Below are 12,638 nucleotides of genomic sequence, written 5' to 3'. Positions count from 1 at the left end.
AACTTTATGGCCAAAATTAAGGTAAAGAAATGACAGTACTGCCTGTTTGTGACAGGAATTTTTATTGTACTTGTTTGTTAATTGAGAAAGAGGAACATACTAGCTCAATTCAACACGATCAGCATCTTGCTCCTGGCTTTGGATAAGCTAGCAAATCCAGTGTTCCCAATACTATTTTTTTTATACTAACATCTCAAAACAGAATAAATGTGTGTTCTTCTCTTCATGTTTTAGTAGCCCAACTACTCTGCTTTATTATTTAATCAATGTCATCAACTGTATCCCCCCCAAAGAACTGAGGCTCTGGGAATAGCCATGAGGAAAAAAAAAAAGCACAAAACCAACAAAACTTCCTTTTTATAATTTAACAGTCTAATAAAACAAGACCTAGCAATATATTAAGAAATAAATCCAGTTACAAATGCATGTATAGAGAAGGAACTTCTGAGGATGTCAGAACAGAAAGTGATCAGCTATTTACAAGATACACAGCAGGATGGTACAGTAGCCAAGACCCACCATTCAGAAACCAAATGTGTTCTCTCCACTGTAGGCAACATACAAGAATCCATCCTCATCCTTTTCCTTCTCATAAAGTTGTCCCATAGTTAAGCTGGAAAGGGGAAAAAGAGAAATGGTTTGCTTGCCTCATGCAAGTTCCCAGTGTTAACAGTTAGAACCTCATATAAACAAGGATTGATAAAAGCTAAAACTTGTAAGTCTGTGTAGAGGTTAAAATACAAAAAATGAGGGTAAATGAAAAGCAGTTGACTCTTAAGTTAGAGAAATGATTCTGGACTCTGAAGAGTAAATTTTTTTATATTTCTTCACAAATACCTTTGTCAGAATGCTTTCTTACTTTGTTGCAAATTGGTTTCTATTTTGAAAACAAAAAGAAACCCTAGCAATTACTTGGCTGGTCAACTGCTCTAACCATCTATCTACAGATGGCTGGAGCAGTAGACATCAGTCAGGTACACAAATGAAGCTTCCTGGGCTCACTTTTCTCCGACTTCCCAAAACTGAGAAAAGGCTAATGAACTGAAAGATGGAGACTGGATGTGAGTGACAGGGAAAACAATGATGTCATTCTGCCCAAAAGAGGAGCTGGGAAGATTTGTAAGCACTACTTGAAATGGAAGAGACTTGGTGAGTAATAGATAGATCACCAACCCCTGACATCCTTATCTCCTCATACAGAAGTTTATTACATAAATTCGGCCTGTGAGATGAGCGGAGCCATGAACAGATTGTGGTTTTGTTTATCGGTTAAGAAGTTACCATTTTTACATTAATATTCAATGATCAAAGCCCTGTTTTTCTAGCTGACATGTGACATCTCATTATGAACATGTGAGAAGAGACAATGGATCTCTCTTTCCTGCTTCTAGCAATTCTATAGTACTGTTATAAAGATGATATATAGGCATTCTCAGTACTGTTAGAAGAAAACAAGCAGAAAAGAATGGTTCTCACGGGTCCCCGTTGTGTATCAAGTTACCTGGAGGGACTCTTCCTTAATACAATTAAGTATTAAGAATAATATCACATCTAAGGCATGTAAGGACATACTAATTCCTTAAATGTTACTGAAGTATCTTGTGTAGAGAGTTGTAGTAGCTGTTTCTGCTATATTCTGTATGTAGCAGAAAACAATGAAACTTACTCCTATATAAAAGCAATGCGAAAAACCTTTCTATTGCAATTATTCCTTTTTTATAGGAGTAAATAATTTTAATAAAAGAACCAACATCTAGTCTGTAATGTTATAATTTCTTTGTAAACTGACAGGTTGTTTTTTTTCAGAATAATTTATGGTATTTGCTATTGAGTATTTAATGTGCAACTTTTTTTGTTACACTGAGAATCATTGTTTTATTTTGACATTGATGATGTACATGTTTTGCACTCGACCAAGTGCCACAACATCATAACTGCAAAGCTCACCCTTTTGCCATGGAAGTAAATCATAGTATATTTTTCAGTCACCTTTCTTTTCAGCCTAGCTCAAGAAGTAAGACGTTTATCAAACTCATGAGGAAAAAAACCCTTTTTAGTGAGATTAAGATGTGACAAACATCTCCTAAAATCACCAAATGACCCTCGAAGAGTGGTGTTACTGACCCTCCAATATGCACAGGCTTGCTGAAATGATTCTAAATACCAAGTGAATAGCCTCTCACCTGGATTGTGGGACAGTCTTGTCTACAAAGAGGAATATTGCCTTCTCAGATGGCAGCTGAATCCTCTTCCTGATGATCCACATGAACTGGGCCACGGTGATGTCAGACGGAACTAAGTACTTCCTCTTGTCAATATCAACAATCTGAGATCCTGAGACCTTCTCCACTATGACCTGTAAAGTGCGGGTGTGAAGGTCAGGCTGTTCAGGATTGGTATGAATAGACAGCTTTGGCAGATCACTTGCTCGTAAAGGCTTACAAGGGTGAGCACAGGGGAGATGAACAAAAAGGTTTCCTGACCACAACCAAATCAGAGGCAGAAGTGGCTCAGCACTGTAAAACCTGATTTTACAGCTGCACTGAAACCTACATTCACATACACAATGCCTTGAAACTTCCTGTGTCTGTGTTTGGCAGTCATGGGGTAAAAAGGTACATTATGTATTAAAGACACCTGTGAAAGTAAAGTATGCACATTGCTTAACCTTTTGTGCACTGATGATATGAAATTATTGCAATGTGGACCCAAAGTTGAAAATTAATCAGCAGTGTACCCTGGATACAAGTAAGGCTAATAGTGTCCTGGATTACATTAAGCAAAGGACTGGGAGGTGATCCTTTTGCTGTACTGGTACTGGAGAAGCTACCTTTGTATTCTGCTGAACTGACATTGAGAATATTTCATCATTGCTTCAGAAATCATAAATTAACTACGGGAAGGAAAGATAGCAAGATGGCCACAAACGAAACCAAACAAAAAGCAACAAGTACAGGGAGAAGCACAATTAAGTATTGCTTGTGAAAAAGACCCGATGCTTATTGTATTACATAGACTGATTCTGGAAGGAACAATACAGCAGGTCAAGAAATAAAGTTTGCAAGAGGTTCCAGGGTCTCCATTCCTTAGCTTTGCATTCCACTTGAAACGTTAAGTTTGAAAAACACTTCTGACTATTAAATTGATACCACCCATTTGGTATCAGTGGTACGTGGCTCAATTTGAACCAAGCAGAATACACATACCAGTCCAGACTAAGGATTGCTGCAGTTTCAGATTTAACTCCTGTATCTGTCTACACCTTGCTGTCCATTCCTGATACAGCAGCAAGTCATTCTGACTCATACTATGAGTTTCTATGTTTCTTTTTCCCTAAGGTTATCAAGGATATTTCCGAAATGGATAAATGGATACTGTGGAGATGTATGGTCATTAAGGATGCTGCAGTCTACATGTGAAGGGATAGAGAGAGAACGGCAAAGATCGTATCAGCTTGCCAGACTGCAACAGGAGAAAATCTCGTGATTAGGTGCAACTGAGCAGAAGAAAAAATCACTGGGTATGAAGATTCTTCTTTGGGCTGTGCTAATGGAGAAGTTACTCACCAAAAGGTGAAAGGCAGGAGTGGCAGTAACTGGCACGTGTCAGATGGGATGTGGGAAATTTTACACTCAAGCAAGTAAGTTGAGAATGTGCACATGTTGCTAGCTGTTATATGAGGATGTGAACTGTGGTCTTTTAGAGACTGAAACATGGTAAAAGGGATTGTGGAGAGAAGAAGAGAGGTCATTCACTATTTATCAGAGCGGTAGGTATTATGCACCACTTGCATTGGCTCTTCACATAACAGGGTTTGCATGGGGAAATTCACCATGGTGACTAGAATAGACGTGGAATATATATAGGCATGGAATACATGAGGGATATCATCTAACTCATATAGCCAGGATGGAAGATGGTCAAGGTTTCAAGAGCCTTCATAAACTTTCTAAGGATCAGGCACAATCTTCAAGACAATGAAGATGTTCGTTGGGATATAATTGCCATTAGAAGAAAGCAGGACCATGATATATCATAAAAATCCCTATAAAGTGTTTAGAAACCTTACTGGTCAATATGCACTGGGGCAGAGGAGAAAATGTTGAAGTAGTTAGATGTGTTTGGGGCTTCTTTAAAACATCTAAGGACACAAAAAGGAAAATTAATTTACTTAGTAGGAGCTCATCAGAGTGGGCAGGATGGAAACAGTTTATCTACCTTTCCCTCTAAGTACTCTGTTGAAGCTTGTTTGGTTACTCACCGGGACACGGTCGGGGTATTTGGCTCGGATTTTTGCGGACTCGACACATCTGTGCTCTGTGAACAAAACTCGTAATTAGTTATTGCATGGTAATAATACTGCCGACGTCCTAGGCCGAGAGGACAGCGCCTGCAGGGCCGTGAGCTTGCGGGGATCGCGATCATATTCCCGCTTCCGAGTGAGTTCTCTAGCTTTTCGGGGAGACCGTCCTCGGGCATCGCACCACCCTTCGGCGAGGACCGCCAGCGGCTGTCCGCCCACAGACAAGATGACCGCCTGGGGATGCCGACCGCGACAGATGGCGACACGGGAGACTGAGGGCAGCGGGGCCGCTGCCAGGCAGCACTTGTCCCGGGCCCACCCTTACCCAGCGCGTGGTCCTCCTTGAACATCCACTTCATGATGCAGGCGGGCGGGGAGCGAAGCCAGAGGCGGCGAGGCCCGTGTGCGGGGGGCGGGGGCTCGTGCCGGGCCTGTCGCTGTCACGGTCCCTGTCACAACAACAGCTGCGGCTCGGCAGGCGGAACTTCCGGCTCGCCTGTTCCCCGGCAACCGCTTGAGCAGCCGCGCTTCCGGCCGGGGATCGCAAGGTGGGACTGTGGCATTCGAGCACGGAGTCACCTGCGGGGTGCGAAGCCGCCCGCAGCGCTCCCGGGGCACTCGAAGCCGCTCCACAGACCTCGCCGCCCCGGCAGGCGTCCCTGTCCCTCTGTCCCCATCCCGCTGCCGGGCGCTGTCTCGCCGGCGGCCCCGGGAGGCAGCGGTGCGCGTTCATTGGCTGGCGCGCCCGCCCCCTCGGCCCTGATTGGCGCGACGTCTCGTCAGTCCGACGCTCCGCCGGTGCAGCGCTGAAGGCGCGGGCGGGGCGGCCGCAGGGGATGCTGGGAAGGGCGGTGGGGTCGGGCCCTGAGGGCTGCTCGCCATGGCCGGCGTGGAGCTGTTCTCGCATCCCGCGCTGTACACGCGTTACCGGGCTGGAATCTGCTCCGCCGCTGCTCTGGCGCTGTTGCTTATCACGGCGCTCACCTATGTGCCGCCGCTGCTGGTGGCCTACCGGAGCCACGGTGAGTGCCACAAGACCCTACGCGGCCCGGCCGGGCCCGGCACAGCCCTGAAACTTTCTGCCCTCAGGTTTCTGGCTGAAGCAGAGCACGTACCTGGAGCAGCCCACTGTTCGTTTCCTGTACGAGGTTCTCTTCGTCGCCACCATCGGGTCTGGCCCGGGCAGCTTCTTGGCGTGGAGCACATTCCCAGCGTTCAACAGGCTCCAGGAGGACCGGCTCCGAGTCCCGCTGCTGTCGGTAGGCCTGCCCGGGGCGCCCCGGCAACAGTGGCGAGAAGCGAGGCTGCAGAGTGGGGCCAGCGGTCCGGCAGCCGGCTCATTGCACGAGTGCTGGTGGCGCTTTTGAGCGAGTGGCCCGTCAGGCACTGCTGCCTTCAGGTGTAGCAGCAGCTTTATGTATAACCTTGTGCCTCACATCGGGATTTGCTGGATTTTTAATGAGTCCCGTTTCACTCCCTCTCAGTGTTACTGAATCATAGCATTACTTAGATTGGAAAAAGCCGGTAAGACCAAGTCCAGTCATTAACCAAATTTTGCTACTAAACCATGTCCGTAAGCACCGCTGGTGGTTTGCTTGAGCACATCGGTCTACTTTCATCAAATTAGTTCTTCCCCTCTCCCCTGGCCACATGCCTTATCATGATGTGAAGTTTGCAGGGCAACCCCTAGGTTTGGAAGCAGATACGTGCCTTCAGAAGCACATAATCTCTGCCTTGCAGTCACTTTTCTTTCTGGGATTTCACAGTGGCAGTTATTTTTCTGTCTGCCTCTGTTACAAGCCCTGCTATATTTGCAGGTAGCTGAAGTACTGGACACTGTGGCACACAAGGATAGCAAACCTCGACTCACAGCCACGAATCAGTATACAGAGGGCATTTAAGAGGCATCCTGCAGTGGCAGGAGGCACACTCCTGAGCATCAGTCATATATTTGCACTGTGTCTTACAGAAGATCCAGCACTAAGGCATGCTTTGTAGCATGCAGGAAAGACAGTTAGAATGGCGTAGGTCAGAAAAGACCTTGAAGTAAACTTTCCCTCCCTGGTGGGGCGTATGAGACATTGTGTAACAGACAACAGTGTAGACTTCTTGTTTGTCTCTAGTCATCTGTCTATAAATAGTCAAGTAGCTTTTTATTGCATTCCTACCTATGCAGTTTATTTGCTTCCTTGGTATGTCCGTGCTGCAGTTTTGGAGGTCCCCTGGGGTTTTACTTTCTTTGTTTTTCTTTCTAACAGAAATTCCTGTCTTTAAAAAAAAAATTGTTTAGACTAGAGAAGAAGACAAAAATCAAGATGGCAAAATGGATCAGTTGCATTTTAAATTGGAACTTCCACTACAACCAACAGAGCATGTAGTTGGCGTTCAGCTGATTCTACTCTTTTCCTACCAGCTTTACGTGAGCATTTTTTGGTTTGTTTGTTGTGATGTATAGACCCATTGTAATATTCCAGTAGTGGTTATACAAAAGATGAAAAGAAACTTTCCACATTTGAAATTTCTATCTAAAATATGTATTTTACTAAAAAATATCTATTTTCTCCTTCTCTGCTGTGCCATTCCTACTCTAGCTCTCTTGCATATTTTGATACACTTTGTTTGGATTTTTTTTGTTTTTTAATTTTTAAACTCTGTATTCTCTTGGGCTGTAGTGCACCATACAGGATAGAAGTGCACAACAGTATCAGTGTAGGTGGCACCTGGAAATAACTGAGTCTTGTAAAAGGCAGAAGGATGTGCATTCCTACACACTGCTGTGTCTTGACATAACCAGTTCATTTTCAGAAGTAGAGAGTCAGGCTATTGGGGCAGCCTAAAACTCCTTAGATTTTGCTTAATAGCTCTTGAAGCATCATAATCATCTGGCAGGATCTTCTGTATCTTGTAACTGGGACGAGGAAGCAAGTGTTACAGAAAGACAAGACAATACGATTGTGCTGCCATTGTACCTCAAGTGGCAGTGCAATTTATACCTAAAGCAAAGAGTAAAACACCAGCACACAGAGAACCCAGGGATATATCTGAAAGGAGCAATAATATAGAGCTGCGTTGGGTTGCAGCCGTGCAGACAAGAAGTTGTTTTCCTAGGGAGATTAGGCTGTTTCTTTGGAGAGTCTTGCTGATTGCAGATGGACAAGCTCAGCAAGCATAGCTATGTGGTGTAGAAAATGTTCTTAAGCCTGAGACCCAGAATAAAGGCCCAACAGTCCTAAATTTGGGCTGAAGTATTTGGTCAGGTATTAGTATCACAGAGAGTTACGATATTCACCATCATTATTCCACTGTAAATGTGGAAATTTTCCTTCAGACCGAGTGGCTGATAAGAACTAAGAACCTACCTTCTTTATTTGGTTCCTGTTGCAGAGTACAAGTCCTTGATTTTGACTGTTGAGTTTTTTAAAATGTGTCTCCAATGAATGTGTTTAGTCACCTTGCTGCTTTTTACATGTTATAGCTAGTCAAATCTTTCTGTCATTGGCCACAGACGTTGGACTTCACTGAATTTCCTGTGGAACTTTGCTGAGTTAAAGTTAGTTAACTATTAACTAAGGTAGTTCACTTTTTTAAAAAAATGGTATTTTTATTTGGTGTTCCCTTGTTTGGACTAAGGTGATGATCTGAAACTTGGGAGTCATAGAAAAATCAAATCTGTGTAGAAAAATCAAATCCATGTAGAAAAATTTGTAGATACCAAGAGGTAGAAAAGTATGTTATGTCCCTCCTCCTCCCCCTAAATTTTCTTTTTTTGTGTTCACTATTACAGAGAATGTCAACATTTGTGATGCAGAGCATGGCTTTTCTTCAGTTTTTTTCTCCAGTGCCAGGGTCTCAGCTCTATGTGAATGGAGACTTGAAATTAAACCAGAGGCAATTACTTAACCATTGTGGACTGGATACCAGATACAATGTGAGGAAACGTTTTTCCCTTCCCCATCAATTCATCCCCCTGACCTCTTAATCCTCCTAGTATCATAGGTGACACCCGAATTATTTGTACTACTCCACAGAGTGAACTGTAAGACTTGGGAACTGGTATTTTCTTGTTAGACTACAAGAGAGAAGAAGTTATTCTGCCAAGATGTTTATGTTCATTCCTTGAAGGGCGTGGTTACTTTGTGTAAGAAACTCAGTAAAATTACTGTCTTGAAGACTGGACAAATAATTAGTGTCTCCTTGTTGTAATAGGTATCTGTGGTCAATGGCACAAGTCTTTTTGCAAGTGACTATGATCTAGCAAACATCATTGCAGCATACTGGGATAGAAACGGTAAGCCTGAATATGTAGCTAAAGGACAGTAGTAGTTAGCATACTGGCAGCTGTTCTGTGAGGTATATCACATCTGTATTAATACCTAAAAGTCCCTTAACCTGAATGTTTCCTTTTTCCATTTTAGTGACAACAGTCTTTTCAGATCCCAGCCCTGTTTGGATGACTGGAAGAGCAACAGATATGCCATTTATCATTAATGCCACCATTCATTACCCAGTGGAAGTTATCTTATATCCTTCGAAAACTGCACAAACTGTGACATGACAGGGTTATATTATTTGAGCCTCCACCACATACAGGCCAAATGAAAACTGTTTTCTCCTAGATGTGTTGCTAAACTTTTTTTTTTTTTCTTTTTTTCTTTTTTTTTTTTTTTTTGTTAGCTAAGCAAATGCTACAGTTCTGGAGTTAATGAAATACCTATTTGTCCATTCCTTCAGATGGTTGTACTTGCATAACCATTTTTTGCCTTTCTTTAATGGGAACCCATATCGCTTTTCATCTTTGCTAAAAAGGCCTGTAATGCAGTTTGTTAGCTATTCTTAGGGAATATTTGTAGTACATCTTGCTTTGGTTCTGCAGTACCTGTTGTCCCTATCTATCACAGATGCCACTTGCAAAGCATGGTACTGTAGTCTGTGACCTAAAGCAAATCATTAGAAACCTGTATGCAAGATCATCTCACCAAATAATAACTCCCACAGTGGGAGGTTGTAACATCTGTTCATGTGCAGACAGACCGGAATTTTTTTCTTTTAACAAAATAATTCTTTGTTCGTTATGTTCTTCGCTCTTTTTCTTAGACAAGAACAAGTCTGCGTTTAGAAGAATCTGTATGGAGCACACTTCTTACAAGATTTGTTTATCTGCCTGAATATTAACAATAAGTACTTCCTGATGACTCATGCACAAAGTAGGTACTTTACTCAGAATTGGTTTAAATGTCTTCTAGGACAGACATTCCCTCCAGCTTTTGTTACCTACCATGGTAAAAGGCTTTTAAGTGTTTTCGTGGTTCAGAGGCTTAGCATGTGTGACACAAACTGATGTCTTAACAAGGTTTGTGCCTTTCTGCCTATGAGTTTCATTGTTTAGATATCACAGTGGTATCATCAAAAGCTTCTCTATTAACACTCCTTGACTTTATTTAAATATCAGCCAGGATTTTGGGAAATTATTAAATTTGCCTGGATCCAGTATGTCAGCATCCTCCTTATCTTTCTTTGGGTGTTTGGTAGGATTAAGACATTTTTGTTCCAGAATCAGGTGTTGACTACAATTCCAGTATCACCAGTTCTGCCTGTATCTCCAATACTATCCTACAAACAGCACCAGTCCTGAAGACATGCCTGAGAACACTTTATAGAAATGCCATTCAAAAATAGTTACCTGATTTTATTCTCTATACACTTCTTACTTCAGAAGATCAGAATTTTGTAAGTATGTTCCAGGTATGCTCTGTTTGTGCTTCCTTTTTAAAATACACGTTTATTCATCTAATTTCTTCTGGAAGACTGCTTTGGAGCTGGAAAATTTTGTATTTTTGACAGTTGAAGAAGAGCCTAGTTATTATTTTGCAGCTGGAACATGCCTCAAAAACCATAGTGAAAACTGAAAATAATATGCTAAAAGTAACAACATTAACTGTTTTTACTTCTTGTAAATCAATTCACTGCAGTCTTAGAGTTGTCAAGAGTTATTTGTACATGCATTTATGTACACTGTGAAAAGAAAAAATGCATGGATAAGTTAAAGGTCAGAGATGCACTTCTGTAACTGTGGCTATGCGTACTGAGCAATTTAATTATGAAATTGGATGATGAATAATAAATTCAAGGTTGATGTGAGAAACCAGGTTTTGGGTGACTGTGTGCAAAATTTGCACAACCGTTTTCTATTGGCATTATTACTCTAGCACCAGACCATTAATTGTGAATTGGGAATAGTAAAATAGAGATTCCTTGTATCTATTGAAAGAAAACTAGCAAAAAAATCTACCAGGGAAGCCTCAGAGTTTCAAAGTAAGTGAATAATTATCTTCAGAACTTTAATAGTTTAGAGCAGATAAAAATTATAATCGCCTGGTAAAGACTGAAAGACTGTCCCTCATTCTTGATGGTGGTGGTCATAGGGAAGATTATTTTATCTTCTTTTTCTGGGCTTTTTATGCCAGACAAGCTTACAAGAGAAAACAACATAACTTCCATTATGTTTTCAGTTTTGTATTAAAGAATTAATTCTAGCAAAGTAGTGTTATGGCAGGACAGAACTTAAAACAATTTTAAATACTAGAATTCTGCAGAAAATCCCAAGTGTCTTTGGTTCCCTTGAACTCTTAAGACACGGTGCAGCTATGAAATATGAAAGAGCAGCTTAGCAGTATGCCACCTTTTGGCCATCATCCTGTAGAATTCAACATCCTGGCATTGGGAGAGCTACCTTTTCCAGAAGTCTCCAGTTTGCTCCTGGATCTTTGAAGTCTCTGTGTGGCAGCGCAGGGCTACTGATAACTGGCTTTGTATCAGCATCTCCAGAGTCAAAGCAACTGTCTTTTTAGTGGCTTTATAGTGGTCCTTGCCACTGCACAGCAAGAATGAAGGGGGCTGTGAGCTTGTTTCCCCCGTATCTCCAGCTGATGTACATTTCGTAGGCTCTCCCTTGCAGCAGTAATGGGGCTTGTGTGACTGCGTGAGCTAATTCAGGAAGTTAATTATGGTGAAGATGATCTTTACCAAATATATAATCACTTTTTCAGACAAGTCAGTTCCCTGACTGAACTTGGTATGTGTCTGCACAAGCATTAAAGTGGACATGAGCAAGGGGTAGAAATCTCTCTGGAGAGACCACAGGACCACAATTTAAGGGTTTGAATGTTCTACTCCCACAAAGTTGGAATGTATAATAGTCTTCATCCAAGCTTAACAGAAGTCTCTTTAAGGTAGCAACAGAAACATGGAAGAGATTAATGCTGGAAAGCCACAGTACTGGGAAGGCTCCATTAATTCCTCTCTCACTTTTCTCTCCTGTTTTAGCTTTTCACATTAAGTTAGAACAAGTGATGCTACTCAGAGCAACAGTTCAGCAAATACATGTGAAACAAAAAGTGGAGATTAGGTCTAGTTCCAGAAATACAGAGAAAAATATCCTTAGTGTTCTCTTTTCCTTTAGATGGAGGAAACTGGAAAAATGTAAGCAAATAATTACCTACATTAAAAGGGGGCAGTCAAAAGAGTTATTTACTTGCAGGTGGCATGTAATCGTTTAATATGACCTGAAGCCATCCCCCCATTTCTTTTCAGAGGTGTTTCATGACTGGGACTAATAACTGAATGCAGGGTAAATGGAGCCGTAAAGGCAGATGTTACCGCAGCAGGGTAATACCCTGTGATATCTCTGCTGTGGTCACTTCTTGGATCACTTTTTATACTGACCTTAGTTCTGACTCCTTTCTCGAGCTTGAAGAGACATTCTACTTTTGTAAGTAACCAAGCAATAGAAAAAAGGCAAGATTTTATAGCTTGAGCAACAAACTGAATTACACGGGAAAAATATATACCTGAGGATCCACTCCAACCAGCATTAAAAGAGGTTTAGGAAGGAAAAGCCTTTGTCAGAAAGCTATATGCAAGGACTGTTCTTTAGCTTGATAAGCAACACAAAAAGTCAGAACCGCTACCATGCACCACAGTGTTACTACATAGATCTCCTCTGTATACATCTGACAGAGCAATCTAAATGCTCGCCATTGACGAAGGACATGGTGGCTTGCTAGAGTTCTCTAAGAAGGAAAAAGAAAGCTCTAAGTTAGAAGTCCTGTGCATAAATCGATGTGGAAACATGGCCGTGTAGGAGCCATCCTTCAGAAGTCTTTTGAGAGATGGAACTAGGATACAAGAAAGCCCCTCGTTGCTTAACTCACCAAGCAACCCGTTTGCAGTGGGCATTATCCTCTCGTTCTACCCGCACGAGGTGAGCGGGACGAGCTCTGTTGGCCTGGAGGTGCTGGGCCGGGAAGGAGGGAGGAGGCGGAGGCCGGGGCGAGGG

At 42.2% G+C, this 12,638-nt stretch overlaps 3 protein-coding genes across 4 annotated transcripts in view; 2 read left to right on the top strand and 1 right to left on the bottom strand.

Moving 5' to 3' along the window:
* The window catches only part of ADAT1 (adenosine deaminase tRNA specific 1), a 25,268-nt gene extending 21,013 nt beyond the window's left edge, over positions 1 to 4,255 (top strand). Inside the window, exon 10 of the transcript XR_014590969.1 lies at positions 3,339 to 4,255. The gene's annotated coding sequence lies outside the window, so the exon portion shown is untranslated. The remainder of the gene's footprint in view (positions 1 to 3,338) is intronic.
* On the bottom strand, positions 46 to 12,638 carry GABARAPL2 (GABA type A receptor associated protein like 2). 2 transcript variants are annotated; one of them, XM_083870023.1, is made up of 4 exons: positions 12,514 to 12,638; positions 4,262 to 4,317; positions 2,184 to 2,356; positions 46 to 613 (listed from the first exon to the last, which is right to left on the bottom strand). In XM_083870023.1, the coding sequence occupies exons 1-4, from the start codon at positions 12,536 to 12,538 to the stop codon at positions 523 to 525; spliced, it is 345 nt and encodes a 114-aa protein (XP_083726149.1). In that variant the 5' UTR covers positions 12,539 to 12,638; the 3' UTR covers positions 46 to 522. The 2 variants fall into 2 exon arrangements, with proteins under 2 accessions (XP_083726149.1, XP_083726148.1); XM_083870022.1 differs by lacking the exon at positions 12,514 to 12,638 and adding an exon at positions 4,629 to 4,788.
* On the top strand, positions 5,141 to 10,445 carry TMEM231 (transmembrane protein 231). The gene is made up of 7 exons (XM_083870021.1): positions 5,141 to 5,325; positions 5,393 to 5,562; positions 6,594 to 6,722; positions 8,088 to 8,231; positions 8,510 to 8,591; positions 8,719 to 8,829; positions 9,751 to 10,445. The coding sequence occupies exons 1-7, from the start codon at positions 5,184 to 5,186 to the stop codon at positions 9,933 to 9,935; spliced, it is 963 nt and encodes a 320-aa protein (XP_083726147.1). The 5' UTR covers positions 5,141 to 5,183; the 3' UTR covers positions 9,936 to 10,445.

Source organism: Zosterops lateralis (assembly GCF_965231275.1).
Source record: "Zosterops lateralis genome assembly, chromosome: 12".
Taxonomy (NCBI): domain Eukaryota; kingdom Metazoa; phylum Chordata; class Aves; order Passeriformes; family Zosteropidae; genus Zosterops; species Zosterops lateralis.
The sequence above is the reverse complement of the archived record's forward strand: the minus strand, read 5'-3'. Positions and strand labels throughout refer to the sequence as shown.